Source organism: Tympanuchus pallidicinctus, unplaced genomic scaffold, assembly GCF_026119805.1.
Source record: "Tympanuchus pallidicinctus isolate F22 unplaced genomic scaffold, pur_lepc_1.0 scaffold40, whole genome shotgun sequence".
NCBI lineage: Eukaryota > Metazoa > Chordata > Aves > Galliformes > Phasianidae > Tympanuchus > Tympanuchus pallidicinctus.
The window spans coordinates 1712543-1739628 of NW_026294759.1; the positions used below are offsets into that span (position 1 = coordinate 1712543).

At 47.1% G+C, this 27086-nt stretch overlaps 1 protein-coding gene and 1 non-coding gene across 9 annotated transcripts; both read right to left on the bottom strand.

The window, feature by feature from the left end:
- Positions 1-18: 18 nt before the first annotated feature.
- On the bottom strand, positions 19-22617 carry CHD4 (chromodomain helicase DNA binding protein 4). Of its 8 annotated transcripts, none has more exons than XM_052701657.1 (40): positions 22540-22617; positions 21549-21691; positions 19483-19610; positions 19104-19295; positions 18612-18730; positions 17908-18149; positions 17698-17825; positions 17443-17578; positions 16863-17044; positions 16494-16733; positions 15424-15627; positions 15129-15334; positions 14721-14852; positions 14371-14467; positions 13798-13989; positions 13502-13702; positions 12515-12652; positions 9822-9943; positions 9533-9706; positions 9066-9207; positions 8258-8389; positions 8046-8163; positions 7713-7837; positions 6223-6460; positions 5891-6063; positions 5563-5743; positions 5377-5463; positions 5121-5206; positions 4907-5040; positions 4510-4654; positions 4153-4318; positions 3679-3788; positions 3383-3515; positions 3061-3138; positions 2800-2937; positions 2596-2704; positions 2146-2278; positions 980-1175; positions 697-872; positions 19-615 (listed from the first exon to the last, which is right to left on the bottom strand). In XM_052701657.1, exons 2-40 carry the CDS (start codon positions 21643-21645, stop codon positions 535-537), a joined length of 5811 nt encoding a protein of 1936 aa, XP_052557617.1. In that variant the 5' UTR covers positions 21646-21691; positions 22540-22617; the 3' UTR covers positions 19-534. The 8 variants fall into 8 exon arrangements, with proteins under 8 accessions (XP_052557617.1, XP_052557620.1, XP_052557616.1 ...); XM_052701660.1 differs by having other exon boundaries at positions 19-596; positions 3383-3512; positions 5121-5209; XM_052701656.1 differs by having other exon boundaries at positions 3383-3512; positions 5121-5209.
- LOC128089943 (small Cajal body-specific RNA 11) lies at positions 3985-4125 on the bottom strand. Its single transcript, XR_008210731.1, has one exon. It is a non-coding gene; the product is annotated as a small Cajal body-specific RNA 11 (non-coding RNA).
- Positions 22618-27086: the final 4469 nt, after the last annotated feature.

Here is a 27086-nt window from a genome sequence, read left to right on the forward strand (position 1 = left end):
TCAAGGGAAACAACAAAGTAAAATACAAGGAAACTTTATTTTTCAGTTCTACCAAGATTTTGCTCTGCTTTTGTCCTTTTTTTTTTTTTGTTGTTTTTTTTTTTTTTTCTCCAAGCTGCTTAATTAGCGGACAAGTCCTGTCAGTTTCTGTATTAAAAAGGATCTTGATGGAGGTAGCTTTGTCTCTGTCCTGGCTTCTGCTTGATCTCGCCTGTGCAGTCACCTCGGTAAACAAACCCAAAATAAAATTAGAAAACTGAAAATCTGGAATTCCAGGCGGAGGCAGCGAGCAACGCAGCCAGGTTCTCCATGTAACAGACATGGCACCGTGGCCTTCAGTCACTATGTACAGAGTCCATCATCCATCCATCCCCCTCTCTCCTAAGCACACTCCTCGCTCCAGCGGGCTGGCCGCAGTGGAAGGAGGTTCTCCTCCTCCCAGAGACTTGCACAGCAGCTTCCACGGAGGGAAACAGCACCCAGTCAGGAATGTCAGGCAGAGGGGCAGAGTGTGAAGGGGTGGGGTGGGGAGGGTCACTTCGGCTTGGCCAAAAGATTGACAGCACTGGGCTGGAGACTCACTGCTGCTGCGCCACCTGTAGGGCAAGAGAACAGCTGCTAGACTCCATGGTACGGGGGCTATTTCCCCACATAGCCTCGAGACACCCCCGCCTGCAAAGCAGGGAGGGCACATACTTGTTGGGGAGGGGGCGGTGGAGGGGGCTCACTGCTGCGGTTGGCGAGCCTGCTGAGGATGTTGCGTTCTGACATCTGCAGGCGCACTGCCACCGGCGGGATACGGGCAATAGTGGCAGGCAAGCGTGTCACATCTGCCTTCATGTCACTCAGAAGTTCCTCTAGCTGCTTCAGAACTAGAAGAGAAAGGGATGAGTATTCAGGGGAGAGAAGGAGAAAAAAAAAAGACCGTGGGGGACAGTGATGCTCAACACATCCACTTTTGCTCAGCCCATAGCATCACCTTTGTGCAGCACAGCATTGGCAGGCTTATTCCCAGCCATTGACTCCTTGGATAGATGCTGGTGACTCTCAGCCAGGCACTCCACCTCTGCAAAACGTGTGTTCAGAGCCATTGAGGGATGAGAGGGGTCTTCTGACATATTCAGATAGGCAGCTCGCCGCAACTGCTCCTCAATCACCAGTGCCTGCTCCAGGAGCTGCAAGAGGGAGCGGTCATTAGAGAAGTCTTCCAGCAGCTGCCTGAAAAAGCAGCCTGCTTGCACGTCCCCCTGCACTCCCCATCACAGTCTCTTCCTGATCAAGTTGTCGGCTGTCACAAGGTAAGACCCTGAAACTGCTTTCACCAGCTTCTGTTTAGCTTGGTCTAAATATCAAGAAACGAAGTGTTTCATTAGGCCAGGCTCGGTATACAAGAAAACCAACTTATGACCAGTCTAAAATAAGTACTGTGAAGAGATTCCTATTCCTCTGCCTTCTTAAAGGACTTCTGAAGTAAATCTTTGTTGTTTGGTCTTTTTGCATGAAGCACATGAGATGAAGCTTTTTTTTTTTTTTTTTTTTTAAACCTGAGGAGTATCCAATGCTACTTACAGGAAGAATTTAAGAAAAACTGTTAAAGATGTCAGAGATCTCTGAAGAAATCAATTTGAATTCTATTACAGCAGATCCGATCAGCCAAAGTACATTAATTTAATGTTTAGTTCCACGACTCGGAATTACATAGCCTAACTTGGGTTGGTCTTAGCTTCCAGAGCTAAATCATAGTCTCTCCCAAGTAGCATCAGATGGTTTAAAAGCTACTGTTTCACCAATTCACCACTACATGATGTTTGAGTTCCCCCTAGACACAAGGAATGGTTTGCAACCAAGTACAAGCTGTAATGGAAACAGACACTTGAAGCCTCCTGCATGCCAGTTGCTGAAGAAACATTTGGAGAGAAAACAGTCAAGCACCCCAACACCACTTCTAAAGGAAAGGATATTATTATGAAATTGCTGCCTAACTTTGAGAAACATTCAGTTTGTGAGGGGGGGAAAAAAATAAAAGAACTGCAGAAGCCTTCACTTTCAGTGGAAGTGTCAAAACAGCAACCTTAGCAAGGCAACCATCTTGTTCTTAAATGCTCGTCTTGCTGAAAGGCACTTGTCACACTGAAGGCACCTTACCTTGAATCTCCTTGCCAAGAATTTGTTCTTTATTTCCAGGAAGTTACCCCTGTTCATCTCCCCCTTGAAGGGTTCATTGAGGATGGCGTAACGCGGATCATTCTGAATATCTTGCCAACGGGCATAGCCATGACTGAGATGGGATGAGCTCAGGCAAACAAAGGCAGTGAGAACATGGGAATACACAGTTCAGGCAGACAGTTCTCGAGAAGGGTCGGGAAAGGGGATACAGAGAGGGGAGGAACAGGAGCTGAGAGAGAGGAATGAAAACTATTTCCTGCTAGGTCTTGACTACACAAACACTAAAACCCTCCTCCCACCATTTCTTTCACTCTATTGAATGATAAAAGCACTCTCACTGAAAGTGTTCTAGTCGGGCCCAAAATGGTCACCTTCACAACAAGATTTAGGGCACAAGGGGAGAGAACTGGTTTCTCAGGGTAAGGATACTTGATAATTCCAGCAAGCAGCCAGTAGTCATGACGCCGATGCCAGATCTCATACGTCTTCTTTGTGACAGTTGCAGCCCGCTCTTCATTCTGCCAAAGGGAGTGTAATTCTGGAAAGGCAAGATACACAAAGATAACTGGAAGTTACCTCATGAACGAGAACGGGGGAATATAAATAAGTTAAAATATAAAAGATCTCACAGACCTGTGAAGCCACCATCAGCTATGTTGAACATGAACCGTTGCTTTACTGCCTTTTTGTGCCTTTCATCTACTGACTCTTTCAGCATCTCTCCATTCTGCAGCATCACCACATCTCTCTTATCATCATCCTTTTTCTCATCTGTACACGCAGGAAGTCATTAGAAAGGAACATGGCAGACAGCACAGCAAGTTGGACCCACAAGAAGTCCTTGCAGGAGAGGAAGTCAGGAATGGGATCAGAAATGGAATTATCACAACTCACCTTTCTCATCCAAGGTGATTATAGGAGGTTCAGAGGTATTCTCAGTAGGTGTTCTGTCTTCTACTTTCTCCACATCAGCTGCAAGAGAGAAAGGGAGTATGAGATACAGCTGGTGAGTCCAAGGTTTTGTTCCTCAGTCAGTGAAACCTAAGCGTTCCCGGACTCCCCGCCCAAAGTCTTGGAAAAGTCCCCACCAATTATCTACATTTATGTCTGCTTCAAGAACTCAGGCAAAGATGATGCAGCTTTAGAAAGATACTGATGTTTGGTTTTTTGTCCACTTGTTTGTGTTCAAGGTATTAAACAACCTCCCCAGAGATACCTTTGCTTTCCACTTCCATTGGCTCATCTGTTCTTTCCTTCACCTCTGGTTCTTCTTTCTTCTCATCTGCTTCTGTGGAGTTCACTGGGGATTTTGCTTCCTGTGGTGCAGCCTCTGCAGGCTGGGCACACTGCTGAGGACAGATCAACAAGTAGTGAAACACAGCAGCGTATGCAAACAAGACAGATCAGTTTGGAAAGCAAAGATGCACAAAACTGTTACACTGATTGTGAGAACATGAGGAGAATATCTCTAAGTAGAGACTGCATGAGGCAAACTAGGATCCCAATACCCACCTCCATAGGGACCTCTGCGTCATTAGCAGAGGCACTGATTTCTTTCTCTGGTTCAGCAGATTCTCCTTGCTCCTTGTTACTGGCTCCTTCTTCTGCCTTTATTCCCTCTTCTGTGTATTCCCCAACCGAGAGTGGCACATCAGATAAAAGAAGGAAAGAAGCCATCAGTGATGTGTTTCCCCCACTGTAACCAAGCGTATAACTCCTCTGCTCCTAGAGATTATGCCATTCAAGCAGGAACAATATTGCTCTAGATGAACCCACAGATTTCCTACCAACCACAAACACAGTATGTTTATTCTCACTGATGTCCTCTCTTGCCTTTAAGGGTTTGCAAACATCTTCAGCAACCCTCCTAACTTGAGAGGGTAAGTTAATCTGTGTCCACCCCCAGACCCCACCACCACAGCTTCGGTGAGGGGAAGAGCCAGAATGAGGTCAGGACACAGGACTGTGCAAGGGGGAAGCTCTCACCAGAAGGAGGGGCAGGGGCAGGTGTATTTGGCTGAGTATCCCCTGGTGTTGAAGGAGTTGGTGTTTTGGGAGAGGGTGAGCTTGGCTGAGAAAGTTTCTTGTTCTCCTCTATCTCTGCCAGTTCTGGCATACTCCAGCGGCCATTCACATGCTCAAACTCCTGCACCTGCATGAGAGGGAGAGAAAGATGTGTCAACTAGAGGAGTCATATAAACCCTCATCCTCAAACCAGAAGTTACAGCTCACTCCACACATAAAGAAACACGTGAAGGAGAGAGTACTCTCTAGTTCAGCACCCCAGTGACTTAGAGAAGCTGTACAGAAAGAGAAGGTTACACTGCTTGGCCATGCACCCACCTTTTTGCGTATGAGTGACATGACCCCAATTCGAGTAAGGACATGCTGTCGAGAAAGACCTTCCCGTGGGACCCCATCTGCAAACGTCTCTGCGCCATCAGCTCCAGGTTCACATAAATGGCGCATGAACAGTGAGACATAGGCCCTGGCACAGTTAAGAGACAAGCAGTTAGATAAATAAAGAAAAAAAAACACTGCTCAGGAAGAAGTGAACAGCCCTGGAGGTTTTCAAGAAAAGGATGATGTGGCACCTCAGAACACAGTTAATGGGCACGGTGACGATAGGCCAACAGTTGGACAAGACGATCTTAATAGTCTTTTCCAACCTCAATGATTCTGTAGTTCTAAAGGGGCTAGATGTTATCCATTTTCTAGCCCTACCTAATTACCTACTTACTTGAACTCTTTCTCTGACTTGCCACGGAGATCCCGAACAAGCCACTGAGTGGTGAATGCATCCTGAGGTGGCATTCCATAGCGCATGATAGCATTGAGAAAGGCTTTTCTCTGGCGGGCATTGAAACCCAAGACCTAGAGTAAGAGAAAGAAAGATATAGGAAGAGCCATACCAAAGTAGCTTGAATGCAAAAGTCTATCCTAGTACTACTTACCTCAATGTTCCCTCCCACTCGGGCAAGTAAAGGAGGCAGGGGCTTATCCTTATCATTTCTCAGGCCTTTGCGGCTAGGCCGACGAGCTGCTGAAGAGAGAAATGCAACTGAGGAGGACAGATAATGCACAGTATATTGTTGTCTGAATACTTCCCTTGCAGAAGGGCACCACAAACGTACCAAGCATCCAAATCAAGTCCCAGACGTTTTCACACACAGAAAGTGAACCAGGAATTCTGGCTTCACCAGAGCTTACCTTCAGATCTCTCATCAAAGTCCTCATCCCCTTCTTCAGAAGCAACTGAATAGTCTGACTGATTATCTGACTGGTCGTCTTGCCAGTCTGAAAGAAAAACAGCACGTGAGCCTGAGACACTACTCTGTTATTCTTCCATTAACACATGCTTACACCCATTTCCCCCAAGTTTCCCCAGGTTTGTACCTCTATCCTCCTGTGAGCCATCATTGTAGTTAACTTGCTTGCGAATACGTTTGCCCTTGCCCAGATTCCTAGCCAGATCCTCCTGCTGCTGCTCATAATGGTGGCGAAGCAGTTTCTCCCAGTAATCAGGATCCACTGACTCTTCCTGCTTAATAATCTCCCGTTCCACTTCTTCTTCCTCCTGCCACACAGAGGTGAAAAATAAATTAGGAACCGCATGTTCCAAACCCCAGTGTTTGAGCAGATGCCTACTTGCCCTTAAAAGCAACAGCGCTTAACTGAACATCTGTCAGCAGAAGACTCTAGTTGATCTACACCTCATACTCACCCCCATCTCCTCTTCACGAACCACATACTGGGCCACTTTGAAAGAGCTGAGATATTCATTCATGCCCTGAAGTTCTGTGTCTTCTGTTTCATCCTGGTTCCGATCCAACAGACGCTCAATTGCTTTGTCATCATAGTGGATAACACTGCTATCTTCACCTTCTTTGTTATCCCCTGAAGAAGCAAGCACAGACATTTAATCACATGGATCTTAAGGGACCAGGGAAGGATATGGCACCCAGACCTCTTTGTAGAGCTATGAAGAGCACTGTAACTATAGTTTCTTGCTAAATACAGTCCTCCCCATCTCCATTATCACTTTCAAGCACTCACCCCCCTCAGTAGCCTCATCCTTGAAGAGCTCTTCAGTGCCAAATTTGAGAATGTCATCAAGTTCCTGTTTGGACATGGAGCCTGTCTTGGAGCCCAAGCCTGGCCTCACTACCAGATGAGTTAGCATCATTTTCTTCTTGGCCACCTGAGTGATGCGCTCCTCCACTGATGCTCTTGTCACAAAGCGGTATATCATTACTTTCTTGTTCTGTCCAATCCTATGCGCACGGCTGAAGGCCTAGAAAAGAGATGTGCTCAGAACAGCCTGGAGCTATATAAGCATTAGTCTGCTACACCCCCACCTACCTCCACAGAAGTTCCCCAGTTGCCTTCATACTTGATCTTAACATTAGTTAAGATGTGCCTTGGAAGAACACTTCACTTGTTTACTTCCCACCTCTACCCATCCTTATTGCTCTACTTTTTCTAATAATCTCAGGGAGATTACAAGGGAGTAGCTAAGGTATGCAGGGAGAAGTTAGGAAGGCAAAAGCCCAACTTGAACTCAGATTGGCCACTGCAGTAAAAGACAATAAAAAATCCTTTTATAAATATATCAACAGCAAAAGAACCAAAGATAATTCTCATCCTGTATTTGATGCAGCAGGGAATGTGGCCACTAAGGACAAGGAGAAGGTTGAGGTCCTCAACGCCTTCTTTACATCTGCCTTTAATAGCCAGATCAGTTATAGGCTTGGAGACAAGTGGCTGGATGATTGTGAAGAAGAAAGAGACCGGGGGTGTTGGTTGATGCTCGGCTGAACATGAGCCAACAGTGTGCCCAGGTGGCCAAGAGGGCCAACAGCATCCCAGCCTGCATTAGAAATGTTGTGGCTAGCAGAAGCAGGGAGGTGCTCTACTCGGCACTGGTGAGACCACACCTCGAGTACTGTGTTCAGTTTTGGGCCCCTCACTGCAGGAAAGATGTTGAGGCCCTGGAGCAGGTCCAGAGAAGGGCAATGAAACTGGTGAGGGGTCTGGAGCACAAATATGAGGAGTGGCTGAGGGAGCTGGGATTGTTCAGTCTGGACAAGAGGAGGCTCAGGGGAGACCTCATTGCACTCTACAACTTCCTGAAGGGAGGTAGGGGTGAAGAGGGATTTGGCCTCTTCTCCCAGGCAACAAACAGGACCCGGAGAAATGGCTACAAGTTGTACCAGAGGAGGTTTAGGTTGGACATGAGGAAGAACTTTTTCTCTCAGATGGCTGCCCAGGGGGGTGGTGGAGTCGCTGTCCCTGGCAGTGTTCAAGAGGCGTCTGGATGAGGAGCTGCGAGATACGGGTTAGTGCTTGTGGTAGCAGTGTAACGAGAAGGCAGTTGGACTAGATGACCTTATAGGTCATTTCCAACCTTGTGATTCTATGATTCTGTGATTCTATGAATTTTGCATGTTTCTAGAAGGAAGCCATATTCCTTCACTACTCCTGACACATTCACATCCCTCTTCCTCGCAAGGGCTCCCATAGCAGGTAAACTCACTCAAACTTACCTGGATATCGTTGTGCGGGTTCCAGTCTGAGTCATAAATAATCACAGTATCTGCTGTGGCCAAGTTAATACCAAGACCCCCAGCTCGAGTTGAAAGCAGAAAGCAGAACTGCTGAGCACCAGGAGCTTGGATAAAAGAAGATAACAAAATTAATCAAGCAGGAGTACATCACTGAAGGATTTTTACTCACCCCACATAACCTCAGAGGAATCACTACTGATTTAAGACTCCAGGACAGCAATGGAAGACAGGCTACATTCAATCCCATATTAACCACTAACTACATACAAGACAATCATTTTCATTTCATGTCTGAAGGAGGAGAATCCTTACCATTAAATCGATCAATAGCCTCTTGACGCATGTTTCCTGTGATTCCTCCATCAATTCTCTCATATTTGTACCCTTCATGTTCCAGAAAGTCTTCCAGAAGGTCTAACATTTTAGTCATCTGTATATCAAAAAATCACCAGAAATAAAAGTGAGGGACAAGGAGACACCAGATGAACAAGTTCCCTTCCTCAAAGACAGAACTTCCCATATACCTGAGAGAATATGAGCACTCTGTGACCTCCTTCCTTGAGATTCTTTAACATCTTCTGGAGCAGCAACAACTTTCCAGATGCTCGAATAAGAGCACTACCATCATACATGCCATTTGGCATTTTTGGAGCTTCCTGAAAAGAAAGAGCAGAGGCGAGAAAGAAAACTGTTAGAATTGAGCCAGAAGAGGTTTAGGTTAGATATTAGGAGGAAGTTTTTCACACAGAAGGTGGTGACACACTGGAACAGGCTGCCCAAGGATGTTGTGGATGCCCCATCCCTGGAAGCATTCAAGGCCAGGCTGGATGTGGCTCTGGGCAGCCTGACCTGGTGGCTGGCAACCCTGCACATAGCAGGGGGTTGAAACTAGATGATCATTGTGGTCCCTTTCAACCCAGGTCATTCTATGACTCTACAAACGTATCTTGACATGAGTTCTTTCTTATGTTCATCACAAGCTGACTCATTCAAGTCAACTGGACACAATGCATAGCACTGCTCATACAAAACAATGTCACCCCATGCATTTTCTCTCAGTTTGTTTCCTAGATCTCCTCTTTCTAATTCAGTCCCTACTCTGCCTCCTCCATTCTGCAAGGGTCACAAGGTAACCCCAATATAAAAATATAAAGATACTGAAAAAGGAGAGGACCTCCAGTCCACAACAGTAACACAAAGAAAAACTGAAAAACAGACAAGTGTAAGAACAGAAAAGAATCCCTCCAAAACTTCACAGGGAGCTCAATGGCTCCCCAGTAGCAGCCAGCTGGGAATTTGTTTATGTAAGAGTAAGTAAGCAACAGCACATACCATAGCAGCCACAGGGAAGAGGTAGGGGTGGTTACAGCACTTTTTCAGATCCATAACAACGTTGAGTAATGAAACTTGGTTACCACCACCACGTGCATTCAGCGCCTCAAAGTTCCTTGTCAAAATATATTTATAGTATTTCCTGAAAATAACAAAGAAAATAAAAACCACAACTCAAACATCTTTCACGAGAATGACTAACACACACTTGCTCATGTCTGAACGGTTCCTGGCATTACCTGCCAGCCACCTAGACTGCTCTGCCAATGGCAGTTACTATCCATTTCAGCCCTCTCTATCAGAGCATAGGATTACTCCTCCCCTCTGTAGCAACACAAAATCTTCCTTCTATCCACTGTGCAGAAAGCCCTACAGTAAGGATGAGTCTATTTCAACATCCTCTTTAGAGCAGCAGAACAAAACAGTAGTAATTCAACAGCTGGTGATCCCTCCATTCTCACACTCACTTCTGCATAGGACTCAACTCCACTCTGACAATAAGTTCAGTCTTAGATGGCATGTTCTTGAAAACATCAGCTTTGAGGCGTCTCAGCATATGTGGGCCCAGCATGTCATGTAGCTTCTTGATCTGATCTTCCTTGGCAATATCTGCAAACTCTTCTAAGAAGCCCTCCAAGTTACTGTGGAGAAACAGACACTAAGCAAAAGCCACTAAAGAAAACGTCACAAAAAACACAGGGAGATAGGAGTGACAAGAAAGGCAAGTTTAGCCTGGATTTGCACTGCTAGACTTACTGGAATCTCTCTGGTGTCAGGAAGTTCAGCAGGTGAAACAATTCTTCCAGGTTGTTCTGCAGGGGAGTTCCTGTAAGCAGCAGCTTATGCTGGAGGGAATAACCATTCAGCACACGAAAGAACTGTAAAGTAGAGAGCAGGTAAGGAATGAAAAGGAAAAAAACACAGAGGCTTAGAAGTCAGTCATAGTCCTAGTAAAAAAATACTCAAAAAAAAAAAAAAAAAAAAAAAAAAAAAAGCAAGCTGCAGTTTAGATTTAAATTCCCATCAGCTGTTTGCAGAAGTGCTCCTAGTAGTTGCCACTCCAATCAGCATCACTAGACTGATCTTATTCGGATCACTGTTCTGCATAATTGAAACATGACTGTGACAAGTCCTATAAGTCATCAGGTACTAAAAGGTTTCCTTTGCTTTTTTAAGTTACAAGCTTTCAAACCACCAATCATTTCCAGATTACTATACTACATACTTTTTCCTCCTAAATTAGCATTCTACATTTTTACTTCTCTGCCTCAAGACTTCTAGAAATAACTAAGTCACTCTTCCTATTCATATCAATCCTGGCAGCATTTCAGAATTCTGAACAAGCAGAGGAGAAAGAGTCAAGGGTTTGCCAATATATCTTTAAAGTAATTTGTGCTAGCTTTCACAACAATGAAGTCATTCTAGACAGAGCTAGCGAGCAGTTACAGTACGGCACTGAAAAGCACAAGTATACCATGTTCACTAGCACAAAGTGACAATGAAGTAGTAATTTATGGACTTGTTTTATACTTAACATGATACAATGTCAAACTGAATGAGAATAGCTTGTATGTAGGTTGCTCCAGAAGTAACGCCTCCTATTTACTTCCATGGAAACTATAACAGATACAAAGAGCACAACATTATCTTACGGAGCAAATTCTCAGCTACAAAGCGCTATTTTTTCAGCTCAGTCACCACCATTAGCTACGCATGTTCACCAGTGATGAACAAAAGCCTGCATTACACCAGCTGTATTATGGCTATCCAGAACGTGGCTTGTCTTCAACATCATTGTCACCACTGCTGAAACATGCTACCCACTGCCTCACTGCGCTCACATCCACTGTCTGGCCTGCGTAAACATTCAGCAAGCATCAATGGATGTCAACGGGTGCCATTTTGTCCATGTGGAGGAATTCAGCAACACCTCTGCTTCACACGCACTTTCATGTCAGGTGCCATTTTGTCAGACTGCTCCTCTGCTTCCATCGGTCACACAGCAACAAAATCTATCAATACTGGTAGAAGATTGAACCTCTACTGTCATATCACCAAGATCCACATTTGATGTTGTGAGCCAATATAATAAAATAGGAGGTGATACTTTTGGAGCAGCTGTTAGATGACAAATATTAGAAGAAATATACCACCATTTTGCTAATCATACAAGAAGGATTTCTTCTAGTGCCTTCCATTAGGATTGCTTTATGTAGTTACAGCCAACAACATTGTCATCTTGGAATAAAATATGGGAATTACTCACTGTAACTGTAAAACACACTATTTGGCAGGTAACCAACACTGTCTGTCAAGAGCTGTCTTGCATACAAATACCTAAAGCTGCCCTTAAGGGATACAAGACTCCTTTAGAAAAAGGAAAATTTAACAGTCTTGGTGGATAACCAATGTTACTTAGTCATAGTGTAACACTGAGCTTTTATATCCTCTTTCAGTTCACGAATATAAACATGAATAGCAAGTGTTCAATACTGTTTCCAATAATTCCAATTCTAAGCACAGAACAGCACCCAATCTTAGTGAAAACAATAGAAATAACTCAAAACTGGACTGCAAGCACAGCTGATAGAGAGATATCACAAGGTACCGCACTCAGATCTGAAGAGCTGAAGCTACGTTTTCTCTTCCCCACTCCCCTCTCATCCCCTACACAGAGGCAACTTGGTCTTACAATCTGCAAGAAACTACAAAACCAGATTCCCATTAGCAGTTGCTTTTAGAGTACTAAGCCTTAGAACCTAGCTGAAGACAGACAATCAATCAGATTTAAAACACAAGAGCTTAGGGAGGGGTTGGATTAAGAAAGTACAGTCAATTCTACTGAATTAAAACAAGCCTGGTAAAGGTGCAGCCTCATATGACTGCAGCTCTATGGCTTTCAGCATTTACCCAGGCATTGTTGAACACTCCTGCCCACCTCTCCCATTTCTATAACATCTAATTAGCTCTGCTAGAGCTAGATGAATGCACAAGGCAAGATTCCTCTGGAAGCAGAATAACTGCAACCCATGCAGCTTTTTTATACTCAATATGATTAGCCCTTCCAGAACAGAGATGATCCAGATGTATGCTCTACTTCCAGAGAAACCCATTTCTGAGAATGGCAGCACCCAGGTTTTTCTGTTTTCTAGTATACATCAATTGCCTATTCACCTAGAGAGGAAGTTATTTTACTAGTGAAACATACTAGTGAAGCTGTTACCAATGATAATCAATACCCAAATGAAAGGTTTCTCTCTTCTGTTTAAAATAATGAGGGTTGTTCCTCATCAAGCCCCCCCCCCCCCCGTGCATTAAATTTGCTAATGAACACACGAGTAAGAGCTGGCAGACAAACTTACTTGTTCAGGATCAGCTATCTAATCTTCTGAACACCTTCTGCAACATATGTAATGCTTACAGACCTTATTACCTATTCTTTCCTGTACCTTAGACTGATTGTTCTTCAGTCGATGAGCTTCATCTACAATGAGACATGCCCAGTCAATAGATCCCAATATGGCCATATCAATTGTGATCAACTCGTAAGACGTGAGAAGGACGTGGAACTTCACAGCTGCCTCCTTCTGCAAAGGAAGAAGAAAACACAGTAATGACATAAGGGAATGTCACAGGACAAAGGAGATACAGAGTCTCTCCAACAAGTTGTTCCAACAAAAGATAGTCAAACAGCACAACAAAACTTTCATACCTGTAGTTTTCTGTCACAATATCCAAAATACTACCCAACACATTCTAGTTTTTCAATCTCTTATTACTTGTTTTACACATGTAAGCCTCCTCAACCTCCTGCTACTACAGCATAGCTGCCAGTTCTCATAACAGAATTAAGCAGCAAATAGAGGCATGTTATGGAAAGAGATCAGGAATAGTGTCTCATCAAAATGAGAATGAGAGGAAATGAGAGGAAACAGTTTATCCAAGTTACTGTCAGTAGATCCTGCAGTTAAAGTAAGGGAAAACAAGCAGTTGTATTTAACCCTACTGAGAAAATTTTAGTGGTGGTTTTTGTTTTTTTTTTTTTTTTTTTTTTAAAACTAGGAGGAGTGAGGTTCTACTACAAAATACCTGCATCAGGTCTGTATCAGGTCATATTTATGCAGGCTGGCAATTCTGTAAGAAGTACGATGCACAGCTTGACAGATTAAGCAGAAAAACAAAAGAACTTGCCTCTGGTCAGTATTGCCTTAGTTGATTCCCTTTTTCTGGAGCACTGTAAAAATTCAGACTGCCAGAAATGCTTAAAAGCAATCTACAGTAAGAGCCTAACAAAATATCCACTTAGTCATCAACTTGCAGTTATTTCCCCTTGGAAACAAAAGTATTACCAGCTCCCACAGTCTCCAGAGCACTCGAATCTCAGTTGCTGAAAGCCATTCTAGTGTACCTCCTCTTCCAGTTCAGGCTTGCATTACCTTCATTCTGGATGCTTTTTTGCCTCCACGTATGGCATTATCCTCAAAAGTGAACTCATTCTCACGGATGATTGCTCGACTGTCTTTGTCCCCAACGTAGGTCACTACATACATATCTGGTGCCCACATCTCAAATTCTCGTTCCCAGTTGATGATTGTGGAGAGGGGGGCACTCACCAAGAAGGGCCCCTTTGAGTGGCCCTATGAACAGAATCAGTAAGAGCATTAGATGCTGCTTAAGTGAGCAGATGCGTTAATCTCTCCAGATAGCGTTCCAGCAACATTTTGCCTCTCACCTCTTTGTATAGGGAATACAGGAACACAGCTGTCTGCACAGTCTTTCCCAGACCCATTTCATCAGCTAAGATTGTATCTGTGCCCTGGGCCCAAGAGAATCGCAGCCAGTTCAGTCCTTCCAGTTGGTAAGGATGCAAGGTTCCCCCTGTTACATCAAGGTACTCTGGCTGCCGGTCATACTTCACCGTCGGCTACATTGGAAAGAAGGAAGAGTTAAGATCATTTACCTTAGCTATGGAAGGAACTATCAAGACTCCTTCTCCAGTCACTCATATTCCCTACTGCAGACTGACATTCCACAGAAATCAGATTAATTCTAGTGCCAAATCCCTAACAGGCCAAAAGGTGTCCAAAATATTCTATCTAGAGCCAGCCAAGCCAGCCTCTTCCCAATGTACAAAAGATGGGTCTGAATCTGAAGGTTCTATAACCTATCCACTTTTCAGGCCAGGAAGAAATTGTAAGCCATGTGCTCCTCACACTTCAAGTTCTCTATACAGCCCACAAGTCCCAGCCCCACTCAAAATAATCAGTAGTATCAGGTAGTGCCTAAGCAGTAAACAGCAACTTACATCTACTGTGGGAGTTTCAGGAGGCCTTTCCAGTTTCCGCATCTTCACTTTCTTCAGCTTCTTACCAGGCCTTCCTTCTTCACCCCTCATCAGCTCCCTATGAGGAGACAGCCCCATGAATACAAAAATGCAACAATTTTTGTAACAGACCAAGGGAAAGCTATTGCAAAGAGCAGTGGGTAAACAAGCAAATCAAATATGCTCAAGAGAACAGAGGGAAAAGCCCTCCAACCAAAGGAATAAGGAATCAGCAAGACGCTTCCTTTCTATCTCCATGCATGCAGACGGGTCCTGACACACTCAAATACTTTCCTCAAGGGAAAAGAACGTTACCTTGATATTTCTCCTACCTGTGATTCCAGTAGGCTTGCTTGTAAAGGTCATAATCTTGGATATCCACATCCTCACTTTCCCATGATGCCTGGTCATAGGGTAGATCTCTCCATTTAATCAAATAGTGGACGTTCCCCTTCTTATCCACACTGAGGGGGACAAAACAATAAGTGTTAAGCACAGTGAGAAGACAGCATTTCTCATCCCATTCAAATAGGAAAGGAGAAAAGAATACTTTGAAGAAGCTACAGAAACAATATTTTTCATAAACAGAACTCTCACTTTTTCCTCTCAGTTACGACACACTTCAGTTCATCACCCCTCTCAGCCCTGTCTATAGCTATCGTTAAAAAATCGTCTTGCTCTTCCACTGGGACAGGTATTTTGATAAGATACAGCAAAACCACCTTTGCTTCTTCCCCTACCTATGATTAAGGATTCTATGGATCATCATCCACTCTGGTTTGATCCCATATCGATAGAAGCGCTCCTCCATTTCAGCATATTTGGGGTCCTTGTTTTTTCTCTTACGACTTTTCTCCTCTTCTCCTCCAAAGTCCCCTGAAGGTGGCTCATCCATATCATTCTTGCGTTGGTAGTTTCGAAACATTACCTGACAGTGCAGCTCCAGCTGGAATTGGGACAGAAGTTAGACTGTAATAATCTCTCCCCAGAAATATCTAACCACTCTCATGATAGGGTTCAGATCCTTAAACTCACCTGCAATTCTGACACCCAAGAGCAGTGCCAGTAGGACATGCCCTGCCATTTGACAAAGAACTGCCTTTCAGGTCGACCCTCCAGAGGCTTAGGGGGAGGAGCATTAGGATCTGCATCAGGTGGACGTGGTGGTGCAGGGCCAACTGGGGGCTGACCCCATTTCCAGATCAAGATCTTCTGAACCTTTCCTTTCAGAGCGGGGCACTGAAAAGGTAGAGAGCTCGTCACATCAGACTGCAAGTATTCTAACGTCAAGTGTTGAGGAGCACGGACTGCACAAAGAGTTACAGTTTTCTTCTTTAGTTAGCAGCTTTACTACACAGGTGGGATTTTCTCTTTGGGCTTAGAAATGTTCACTCTCTTATTTCTAGAACTTTAGACCTTCTTCCAGTTTGTCTTTTTTCCAGGACTAGCAAAACAGCAAGCTGAATTCAGTCTCTTAAATTTAGTCATCTCTCCAGGGTCCCAAAAATTCAGTCTACCAAATTCCAGTGAAAGTTCACACAGAAAATGTGTTCCTGTAAGACTACCAGTCCAGCACAGGGACATGTCCTGAAGCAGACTGCATTTTGTTCATTATCTGAGAAGTCCTTATCATCTAATGAATGCACATAACAATTTACAATACTTCATTTTAATGACATCATCTAAGTGTGAAATTTCCCTCAACTATCAACTAGGAGAGAGCTTGGCATTACAGAGACTGCAGCACAAAAGCCATTTAGCTCATTGGTTTAGAATATTTTAAGTGCTCAGTTTTCTTGCATTCATATCATTGCTTCTACATACAAAATATAACCCAAGAAAATTGAGCTTCAGCATGGTCGTAAGCCCATCCTCCCTGCCCTCCAGGGGAAAGAAAAAGCAACCAAGCTGCACGGTACAATCCAACCACAGACAACCAGGTCTCAGTAAATTATAACAAAAAAAAAAAAACCAAAACAAAAAAAAAAACCCAGAACAATAGTCTTCTCTAAGGACTTAACACTTATAGGAAAACGTGATAATTAAATAGAATTAGATCCATCCTTTCTTTCAACAACAGAAGAACAGTAGTAGCAGAAACTCACAGTGCAGCGAGGACACAGCCACTCCCCGTTGGGAATCTCTGGCAATGGGGGATTCAGACAGTGAATGTGATAGGATGAAGGACATGCATCACAGCACAGCAGCTCTCCTCCATCCTTGCAGACTCTACAGAACTCCATATGGTGGTCATCTTCCTCTTCAGCATCCCCCACAACATCTTCCAGGATCTCTTCACCTTCAGAGTTATCCTCCTTTGCTTCCCACTGAATGCCCTCTTTTTCCTACAGGAGTAAGAGATCAGAAAAGTCACGCTGACACAATCATGACTTTATTTGTACAGAACAGCATTAAGTCACTTGACCTCCCCCCTTCACAATCACTTGCACAGTTTGGGATACTCCAATACTCACGCAGTGTGGGCAGCTCCATTTGCCCTCTGGGGCTTTCTCCATGTCTGGGTCCAGGCAAACCATGTGGTAGGCACGAGGACAGGTGTCACACAGTATGATTTCTCCTCCCTGCTGGCACACCTCACAGTAGTCCTGGTGATCAGTCTCATAGCCATCCACAGCCACTGTGGAGTCCTCCTCACCTGCAGAGGGTGAAGAAGAGTTAGAGCAGTGCAAGGCACAGATAAAGGTTTTCTACAGCAAGGAAGTGTATTCCCCCCAACAGCAACAGCCTCTGTAGTCACAGAGATCCAGAATTCAAAACTAAGTGCATTCATGTAGTAAATGGAGCAAGGAGGTCCACTCATGAAACCAAAGGTGTAGTTTAGGCTAGGAAAACTCAGTATTGTATCTGTTCCTCTACCAAGACGATGAAAGATTTCCTGAGCAGCTTTTCCTTCTCAGGAATAGTACCAGGTTCTTTCTCCATTAATTTACCTCCCTCAAGTATGCTGTTAAGCATCCAAATGCTACAGACGTTCCTCTCATTTCTCTACACAATTAACTGCAGTTCTGTCTCCAGCTGACAATGGAGCAATACCTTTCTTTTTCTTTTTTCCAGCTTTGAGTTTTTTACGACTGCGGCTACTGCGACTTGTAGATCCATCTGAAACAGAGTAGCTGTTGATGCTGGCATCATCAAAGTCTGACTCCACATCCAGGTCATCATCTTCACTCTGAGGTAGGTAAGAAGGAAGCTATGCTGTCCAGGCATGTATGCCATGGACAGCAATCATGCACTGATCCCAGCATTCCTAGCATGCCATCAGAATGTCAAGAAAAGAGGGTCACTTACTGATGACCTTTTGCGCTTGGAACCAAATCCTCCCAGTTTGATTTTCAAAGGTGCCACTTTCTTTGTTTTAGGTTTCTTGATATCAGGAATACGAGGACTGCCCTTTGGTTTTCGTCGGGCATTGGGGCCTGGGGACAGAGAAGCCTGTGGTCAGAAGTACTACTGTCTCAACACCACTCATCAACACCCTGGCAGGTTTTTTAATCTCACCTTTGCCTTCCTTTGTCTTGGCTTTCCTGAGTGGCACATCTACAGGGGGCTGCGGCAGCACAGCATCCACGTTTGTCACCATACTCTCCACTACTGCAACAGCTGCAGCTGCAGCAGCAGCCACAGATGCACCTGAACTTCCCTTGAAGGGGTTATTTGTGCTAAACTCCCTCCACTTGGCTCCCAGTACCATCATCATCTTCGACACAGCTATTTTAGGGTTCTTGGCTGCAATAAGTGGTCTGTATACAGTGAAGGAAAAGAAGAGTTACCAAAACAGTTTCTTGGTCATTTCTCTTTCCTCACCCCCATCAGTCCTTCTCTCTCAAAATATATTCCTTTCTAGCCTCCAATCTCAACAGCCGTGAAGCTCTACTTCCACTCTTCACACAGCACAGACACAAATGCTCCGTGATTTTGAAAGCAAAATGGAACTAAGCATATTAGGGAAGAAAGCAGACCAAGAGCAAGGACTTGCATCATCTGACTGCTGAAAACAAGATATGTGAATCAAATATTTCAGTGTTGCTTCAGGTGTTTGTTCTAGGTGGGGAGCTAGTGTCCCTGACACGTCTCGAGGATCCAAAACAACAACAAAAAAAAACACAACAAAAAAAAGCAACCCAAGACCTAGTTCTTGTCCCCCTCCTTTTTTTTATTCCTTCTTCAAAAGTCCTTCCAAATGCTAAAGACTTGCAATTCACCTAACAAACTGGCTGAAAGCTTTGTAGTTGGTGAGAGTGCGGTAATCCTCCTCTGTGAAGATATGATCAATATCCTCCATGCCCCAGTCCTCCAGGAGCTGAGCAGATGACTTTGGCTCCTGTCAAAAAACAATTGTGGCCTCTTTGAGCAAAAGCACACATTCCAGAAAATAGTACTTCCACACATCTATATCATACATACATCTTCCATCTACAGATGACCCACTGGGTCAAGACTGGGGGATTTCCACCAGCCGCTCTCCACTTGTCACTGCCATAGGACACAGCCTCACTAGAACATCAGAGGTAGGAAAATCCTTTGGATTCAGTATTTAAGGTAGGAAAGGGAAAGGCGTGCAGGGAGGGAAATGGTCAGGTCAGGCTGTTCAGAGAAAAAAAGAGACTACACTGTTCCCCACTCCATATGCTGTCAGAGACTAATCCCCCAAGTCCACATGGAATAAGGAGTAAGCCAGATGGGTCGCTTCTCACCTTGGAGTCATCATCTTCTTCCTCCTCCTCTTCTTCCTCCTTGCGCTTTGCTTTGCTTTTCTTTTCCTTCTTCGGTCCTAATTTCTTCTTTTTCTTCTTCCCAGGAGTGTAGTCACTGCCTTCACTATCAGAGCGCAGAACCTCCTCCTCTTCCTCCACAAACTCATTGCCCTCACCAGAACTGTCCCCAAGCTGGGGAAGGAGGGAGAGAGAAGATCAGGCAGCTGTGAGAAAATACCCTGGATAAGCACTAAATACCATACTACCCAAGCTCTAAAGGATTCATACAGATGTTTGCTGTCAAAAGTCAACAACAAAGCAAGCCTCCTCTCCCCACAGCAATATTTTAGAGCATGATTTGAGACATCCTTTCCCTTACCTCCTTCTTCTGACGCTTGCTGAGTTTGGGCACTTTGGGTTCCTTTAACTTCTTGGGTTTCTTCTTCTTTTTGATTTTGAGTGTCTCAGCCTCCGACAGAAGCTCTTCTTCTGGCTCCTCTTCATGTTCTGGAGGGGAAGAGGTGACATCCCACTCAAAGTCCATTTGCACACTACAGCCCAGCCCAGCCCACTTTTCACAGACATCACTGAATCTGTCTGCTTCTTGCTACATACTTACAAACACAGAAGTGCTTGCTTACCCTATTATTGTTTGTACCTTGTTACTGTTCACAACATTTACTAGTCAATCATATGGCAAATTACTACCACACACCCCTTCCTCCCTCCAACAAGGCCCACTTCCACAATACTCCTTTTCCAAGCACAGCAGCTCTTAGGCACCAGAAGTGTGCCCTAACTGAAAAACAAGGGCACAGAGTAGATTACCATATCTAAAGGAATTAAAACAGTGATTACATTTAGAAAGTACGTTTGAGAACCTGAAGATAACGTTTCAGTCCTCTAGAATAAAAAAGTATTTAACTTCTTTTCATCAGAATAGAACATCCTACAGCTTACAGGTATTAAAATACATTCAAAACACAGTCCAGCAAGTCACTACTTGTCCTCCATAGGTAGACTGCTACTTAGCAACTCAATTCTAATCCAGACTTGACATAGCTTTCTCTCCACCCCTTCCCTCTTTGTCATCAGCTAGCAAGCAAGCTCCCAGAGCAGGGACAAGCAGCCAACTCCCTACCACCACGACTTCCATCTGTGCCCCTACCTCTCCCGACCCCGGGGAGAGCCAGGCAACCCTTTCCTTTGTGGCAAGCTCTGAGAGCAGCCCAGCCATTCGCTCTCTCCTGCTGCCCCGCCCATTGCACACAGCCAGAGTCACTCCTTCTCCCTCCAAGGGAAAATGGCCTCCTGACCACAGGAGCTGGGCAGGATGGAGGAAGCCACAGGTCAGGGAGCTGCAGCAGGCAGATGAAGCAGAAGAAGTAGAGCTCTTGGAACTTGGGGTCTTGCAGTCCTGCCACTGTGCCAACTAATTAGCAAGTCTTTGCTCACACAGTCCTACAACACCAGCTCCTGTGAGGATTCCACATCTTCTCCAGCTAGTTCTTTCACAGAGCCTAAGTATCCCACCCCTTCCATTGCTTTTCCCTAAAGCTCTCAAGTCTGCAGCAATTTCAACAGTTATTTTTCCCAACAAGATTTTCCTCACAAGGCTTCATGACCATCTCCCCTCCACCTAAGAGGTACCAAATGCAGCTGGAGTCAAAACTCTAGAAAAAAGCCAAGCAAACAAAAAACCCATGCCTTCAACAACATTTTGCCTCTCCACTTGCAACGTTTTCTCATCTGATACTACAACAGGCATGGCTTGGTGGGAAAACTCAAATTTGCCTTACAGCCCAGCACATCAGGATACATACGATCCCTTTTTGCAAGGAAGCAGAGAAGCCAGATGTTGATGGCTTGCTTTGTACACACATCAATAACATTCAAAACAGAAGAGTACCCAGAGCTCTAACCCCAGTCTCATGTAGATGAGGATGCATGCAAAATGGACAAGGCAAGGTACAAAGACTACCTGAAAAGCAAAGGTGAATAGGTAGTACAAAAAATGAGCCACCAGAAGCCTCAATAATTGGGTGTGGCAAAGAAAAAGTGGGTCATGCAAGAGCCCAGGGCAGTATGCTCTGGACAGCAGCAAGCCTGAGATCCCAGATGAAGCAGCCAGACATCCTCCCCTTTCACATACACAGCTCCCCCTCAGCCCCCCCATTCAGTGAATGTGAAACTCACGGACATTTTGGTGAAAACTGGACATACCACTGACTGCTCACTCCCCCAAAGCATGAGCCCCTGACAACCTGCGACATCCTGGAACAAAGTCTGCTCCACTACTGGAACTAGGATTCCAGTAGTAAAAATCAAAAACATATGCCAACTCCTAGTCGAAGGGACATTCCTCCATGGAGCATTTATTTCACATATCCAATTCAAGGACAGCATTACCCTACCTCACACACGTGCCCTGCAGGCCCTCAATACCTGGATGCTGGGGGATAGCACTGTTCAGCAGAATCTCCATCTCATCATCATCACTGCCCCCCGAGCACGGCGACGGAGATCCGATGCCTGATGCCATATCCTCTGAACCAGGGGAGGCCCGGGCTCACAGAAGTGCTGCCTTCCTGCCAGCAAAGCCAGTACTTCATTGAAAAGAATCAAGAGAAAGTTACAGCAGACACAAAACCCGGTTTCCCAAGCAGTAGTGCAACCAAGAGGATTCTCGAGAAAAAGCTTAGATAGTGATTTCATCGCACTGGGAGCCGACGGACAACAGGCACTCCAGCAGCAGGTATCGCATCAGAGTTGTAATGAAGCAAGCTTTAAGACAGCAGACGTTAAACTGAGTCAGCAACTCATTCCTCGCAGGGAGCCAAAACAGCTGTCCTATAGGAAGATCCTCCTGGCTCCCGCAGCCGGTGCCAGACCGGAATGAGCGCCCTAGGTTATTTCTACCTTGGCCTTGGAGAAGGCGGGGAGGGGAGCCGGCCTTCCCACGGGGACCTTGAGCCGCCCGGCACTCCGTCAGGGCGGCGTCCAGCGTTCCCTCACGGCGGCAGAGCCCTCCCGCAAGAACTCGGCGGGCCGCCTGCCGCGGTGCCCCCAGGACCCACACAAAAGACACCACGGCCGCCACCTCGCCCGGAGCGGGGCCGCAGGGCGGGCGACGGCTCGGCGGGGGCACGGTGCCCGGCGGGCGGGGGCGCGGGGCGGGGCCGGGAAAGTCCGGCCGGCGGGCGGCACGGGGCCGGCTCTCCCCACGGCCGGGCGGGAGGACCGGGCCCGGCGGGGCGGCCGCTCGCTAGGGCCGCGCCGGGAGGCGGGGCGGGGAGCGTCCCGCGGCCGCCGCGCAGGGGACGGCGCGGTCCCGAGGCGAGCCGCGACCGACGAGAGCCCGTGGGGCGACGGGCGGACCGCGACAGACGGCAGCGAGGCCGCGCCCGCCCGCCCTCATTCCCTCCCGGCTCCTCACCCGGCTCCAGACGGCAGCTCCGCTCCACCACCGCCGCTGCTGAAGGGAAAATGGCTCCGGACCCGGCACCGCCTCTTAAAGGGGGGGAAAAAAAAAAAAAAAAAAAAAAGCAAAAAAAAAAAAAAAAAAAAAAAAGCTCCGCCCCGCTCCCGCCTCCATCCCATAATATGCCTCGTGAACCTGGCAACAGACCCCGCCCCCGTATCCCCGGCAACATCCCCCCCCAGCCGAGACATCCCATAATACTCAGTCTCCCCTCAGAACTTCCCACTCGCCGCCCGGCCCAGCATCCCATAATACTCGTCCCCCCCGCCTCCGGTCCTCCCCTCCCCCCCCCCACCGGGAACATCCCATAATAGTCCCCACCTCTAACCCCTCGCTTCGGCATCCCCTAATACCCGCACCGGACCTCCCGGCGGAGCGCCCCCCTGGACCTGGGCGCCCCCCGCCGCGCGGCCCTCCCCCGCACGCGCCCCTCCCGCCGCGGGCATCTCCCGGGGGTTTACGCCGCCGATCCCCTCAACATCCCATAATAGTCACACCCCGGGCACACATCCCATAATAGTTATCCCCTCCCCCTGCGCGGGCAAGCATCCCATAATAGTCGCCGGGAGCCACCGGCCAGCCTGCCATCCCATAATACCCGCGGCCGCCCTCCGCGGGGCTCCGCCGCCGCCCCGCCCGCCGCGGGACGGGCCCTCGGGACCGTCCGTGCACACGGAGACCGGCGGCACCGCCCTGCTCTCGCGGGCACCGCAGGTCCGCGGCCCACCCCGGTCCGCCCGCCCTCCCGTCTCAGGTGGCCGAGCCTCGACGCCTGTCTCACGCAGGGCACGGTCCTCTGGGTGAAACAGCCACCAGCTGCTGCAGCGAGCATCTCTGGGTCTCACGGTGGCCTCTGCCACTGCTTGACCGTATGTTGGGCCGTAATGCGAGGCACGCAACGTGCTAGCACTGGTGCACAGCCATAAAGCTCTCTGTCCTAAAAGAATGTGGGGCCATCCCTGCTCTACACCCTGCTGCTTCTCTCCACCTGACACCATCGCTTCACGGGGACACCGGCAGCCCATATGCACAAGCAGATCCTAATTGCACACACGTTGCTGTGCCATTAAAGGTCAGCTGTGGCACTGCTTGCCCCATGGCACCTCTGTTACCTCCCCAGGTACCCAGCCTTGCCCACCTCACCCCATAAGCACAATGGCTGTCAGTGACTGCTGGCTCCTCCCCTAGAGCACCGCTGCAGCATCCCGCGCTGCCCATGCACACAGCCGTCCCACAACAACCTTTCCTCCATACACAACCCTGTTCTGCTAGCACAGATGGGCTGGGCATTGTGGAGCCCAACCGCATTGTCTTCCTTCGTGTGCTTATAGAGCCCTGCCATAGAATCCTGCCTACAGAGCCCTCTGACCTCCTGCCTTATACATGTGCTGCCCTGGCGTTCGTCCCTTCACTGCGGTGATGTTGCTGGTTCTCTCAGCCCCGTGGAGGACAGGCAGCAGGAAAGGGCCACGCTGTGCTGTGCACACCGGCTCTCCTGTGCACAGGTAGGTACAACAGAACACTGTGTTGCAGTGGCGCACGGGCTGGGAGCTCTCCCACCAGGCTCACACAGACCCCTCCAGAACTCCTCTCTCCATTCTGTGCACTGACAGTCGCAATCCCGTGAGACACAGCTGCGTGGGCTGCTATGCTAGTTCCCATACTCAGCAGACCACACCCGTGGGCCACCCCTCCTGGGATGTGGTGCTGCTAAGAGCCACACTGCTGCTGTGCCCCTGCACAGGAGCGACTTGGGCGAGCTGTACATGCACACAATGGAACCTGTGCTAGTGCAGCTGTGGCTCTGAGAGCTGCTGTCACCGTGTGCTCCCCAGCGTCAGGCATGCACCTTCCCACCAACCCCTGTGCTGGAGTCTCTGCTGCTCCCCGCCGCATCTGTTCGTTTCTCTTCACAGTCCAAAGTTCTCAGTCAGCAAAAATCTTGATTTTCACTCTAAGAATCCCATGCAGGGGATGAGTCATTACGACTGAGGTGATTCTAGTGCCTGTGAGGGCCATTTAAATTGAACATTTAAAAAATCGGTCTCCTGAACACGCAGCCCCACAGGTTAGCTGCAGGCTGCACCCAGCTGGCCCCACCCTAGGGAGCTTGTAGTACTTCATGAGAAACAGTTATCGTAGGATTCCTACTACTGGAACTCACCTTGCTGCTGGTCCTGTGTACACTGAACTCTCCTGAATGCCCCTTCACTAGGCCAAGGAACGCAAAGGCACCACAGGACACTCCAGCCCAGCCCAGCCCAGCTCCCAAGGGCACCCTCTTGCTCAGCCCCCAGGACCAACTTTTATTAGCCCACAGTCTTGCTGGACTGCACAGACATCTCCCTCCAGGTTACACTCAGATTTAAGCACATTGCACTATGGTCCTTGCAGGGTGCCTCACTGCTATGAGCACCAGCAGCCCTTCAGAGCCACTCACTGAGGCAAGTGGAGAGGGCACCCCAGGCCTGCCCTCCTGTGCAGGGCACAAATAAGGCACCATGACAACAGCTTGCTAGTGGTGCAACAGTGCACTTGTGGAGGTCAGTTTGTTGGCTGCCGGCTGTTTGCTGTTAGTGTCTCTCGCGCACAGTAAACAAAGCACAAATGTTAATAGTTTCAAGCGCTGAATGCTGCCAGGCCATCTCATCACTGCTTCAGTGGGTCCTGGGAAATTAATCCACTTGTCCTGGTCCTCTGAGAGTTGCTCTAACCTGTGACATTCACTTTCCTAGTCAGCTTAAATACAACCAACCAACAACATTATCTATCAGGATCTTTGTAAAACCAGTATCATCTGATGTTTCCATAAATGTGATGCTGTTCCTGAATTGCAGCAGGTGCATTTCTCTTCCTTCCTTACCTGTTCCATGCAGGTCTGCATCAATGTGAACTCACTGACAGTGAGCTCTCTGTTCTGCAGCCCTGCAGGTTCTCCCTGTCAGACTGCTGATGCTGTAACTCTGAGCCAAGGCCTTGCAGTCTCTGCCCACAACCCTGAGCATCTCAGGGCTTTCAAGAAGCCTTACCTTTGTTTTTCTTGGGTGATCAGAGAATTTTACCCTGATCATCCTGAGAGGGGAGGGTGTCAAAGTCTCAGGTTCAACTTTTACTTTGAAATTGGTAACAAACCAGCTCAACTTTTCACACAGTATTCAGTTATTACCCCAAAGGCTGTCTCTTCATACAACCTGGTGTCCTCAACATTGGGCAAAGGAATTATCCCGAGTTCCTCAAGCCTTCTCCAACACAGCAGAGCTCTTCTCCCAGATTTCTGTAGTCTCCATGGTAAGCTAATGCAATTGAAATTATCTATTTTCATTGCTGCTTTCCCCTTTGTTCCCCCTCTTCCCCCCCATCAATTTGTTTGTTTGTTTGTTTTAAAAAAAGAAGCATGAACTTATTTGTTGAACACAATAGAAGTAGCTTTGGTGTCAGAAATGGAAGTAAAGGACATTGTCTCCTCTTCTTGTGGAGAAGCAGCAACCACTCCCCCTGCCATACCCAAGGGGCTGCTCCTGCAAAAGCATATGCTGTTGGAATGAGAGGCAGAGACACACTTGCACACAGAGAATTTGGTAACATGCATCAACACAAGATAGATCGAATAGCCCACTTGTGTTTCTTTTTTGAGAACAACACACCAGTGTCACTGGAGGACCCTGTCTCAGTAATGGCCACCTCACCGAGGACTGCTTGCAAACCAGCATGACTCTGCGTGTATTCTGCTGCTGGGAGAACAGCCGTTCAGACGTCACTCTGCACTGCTCCTGAGTACTGCTGCCAGAAGGAGGAGGGGGCAGGGTGTGTGGCACGGCCCTGCAGCCAGCGCACCGTGCCAGGGGAGGACACATACTGCATGGAGCAGTGCTCATGGCGAGATATGAGGCAGGGGGCAGAGGGAGAGAAGAGGGGATATTGCTCAGCACCCCGTAAATCCAAAGTGCTGATCTCTATTTCTGCACACCGTGCTTGCCTGCTCACTATAACAAACACTGCGGATATACTTGGTGCTGATACCTATAGCGAGGGTTGCTCAGTATTTTCCATCACAACTCTCTTTTCAGTTACTCTGTTGATATTCAGATTTGAATTTTCCATGTTTATTTTCACTCTTTATTTTCTGAAGTCAGAAGCACTAAGTAAGATGGAAAAAATAAATGTTTCGCAATTGTAAAAATATGACTTTGCAACACTACTCATCTTTTAACTTATAACTGTGTGTGCAGTGAATAATGAAAACTGGAAGGAAGACCCAAAGCTGCTTATTAATATCAGTCTTATGTGCCCATTTCCCTAAAACGCCTTACATCGAGACCCCACTCAGCTCTTCCTGAAGCAAAGTGTAGGATCCACTGGCAGAACATGCAAAGACGGTCTCAGAGGGACTGCAGCACCAGCCTGCTGCTCAGAGCTGCCCGGACTGCAGTTCTGAGATACCCGTTTTTGTGTCCTGTATGGAAGTTTGCATGTGCTGTCAAAACCCAGCTCCGTGCAGTTGG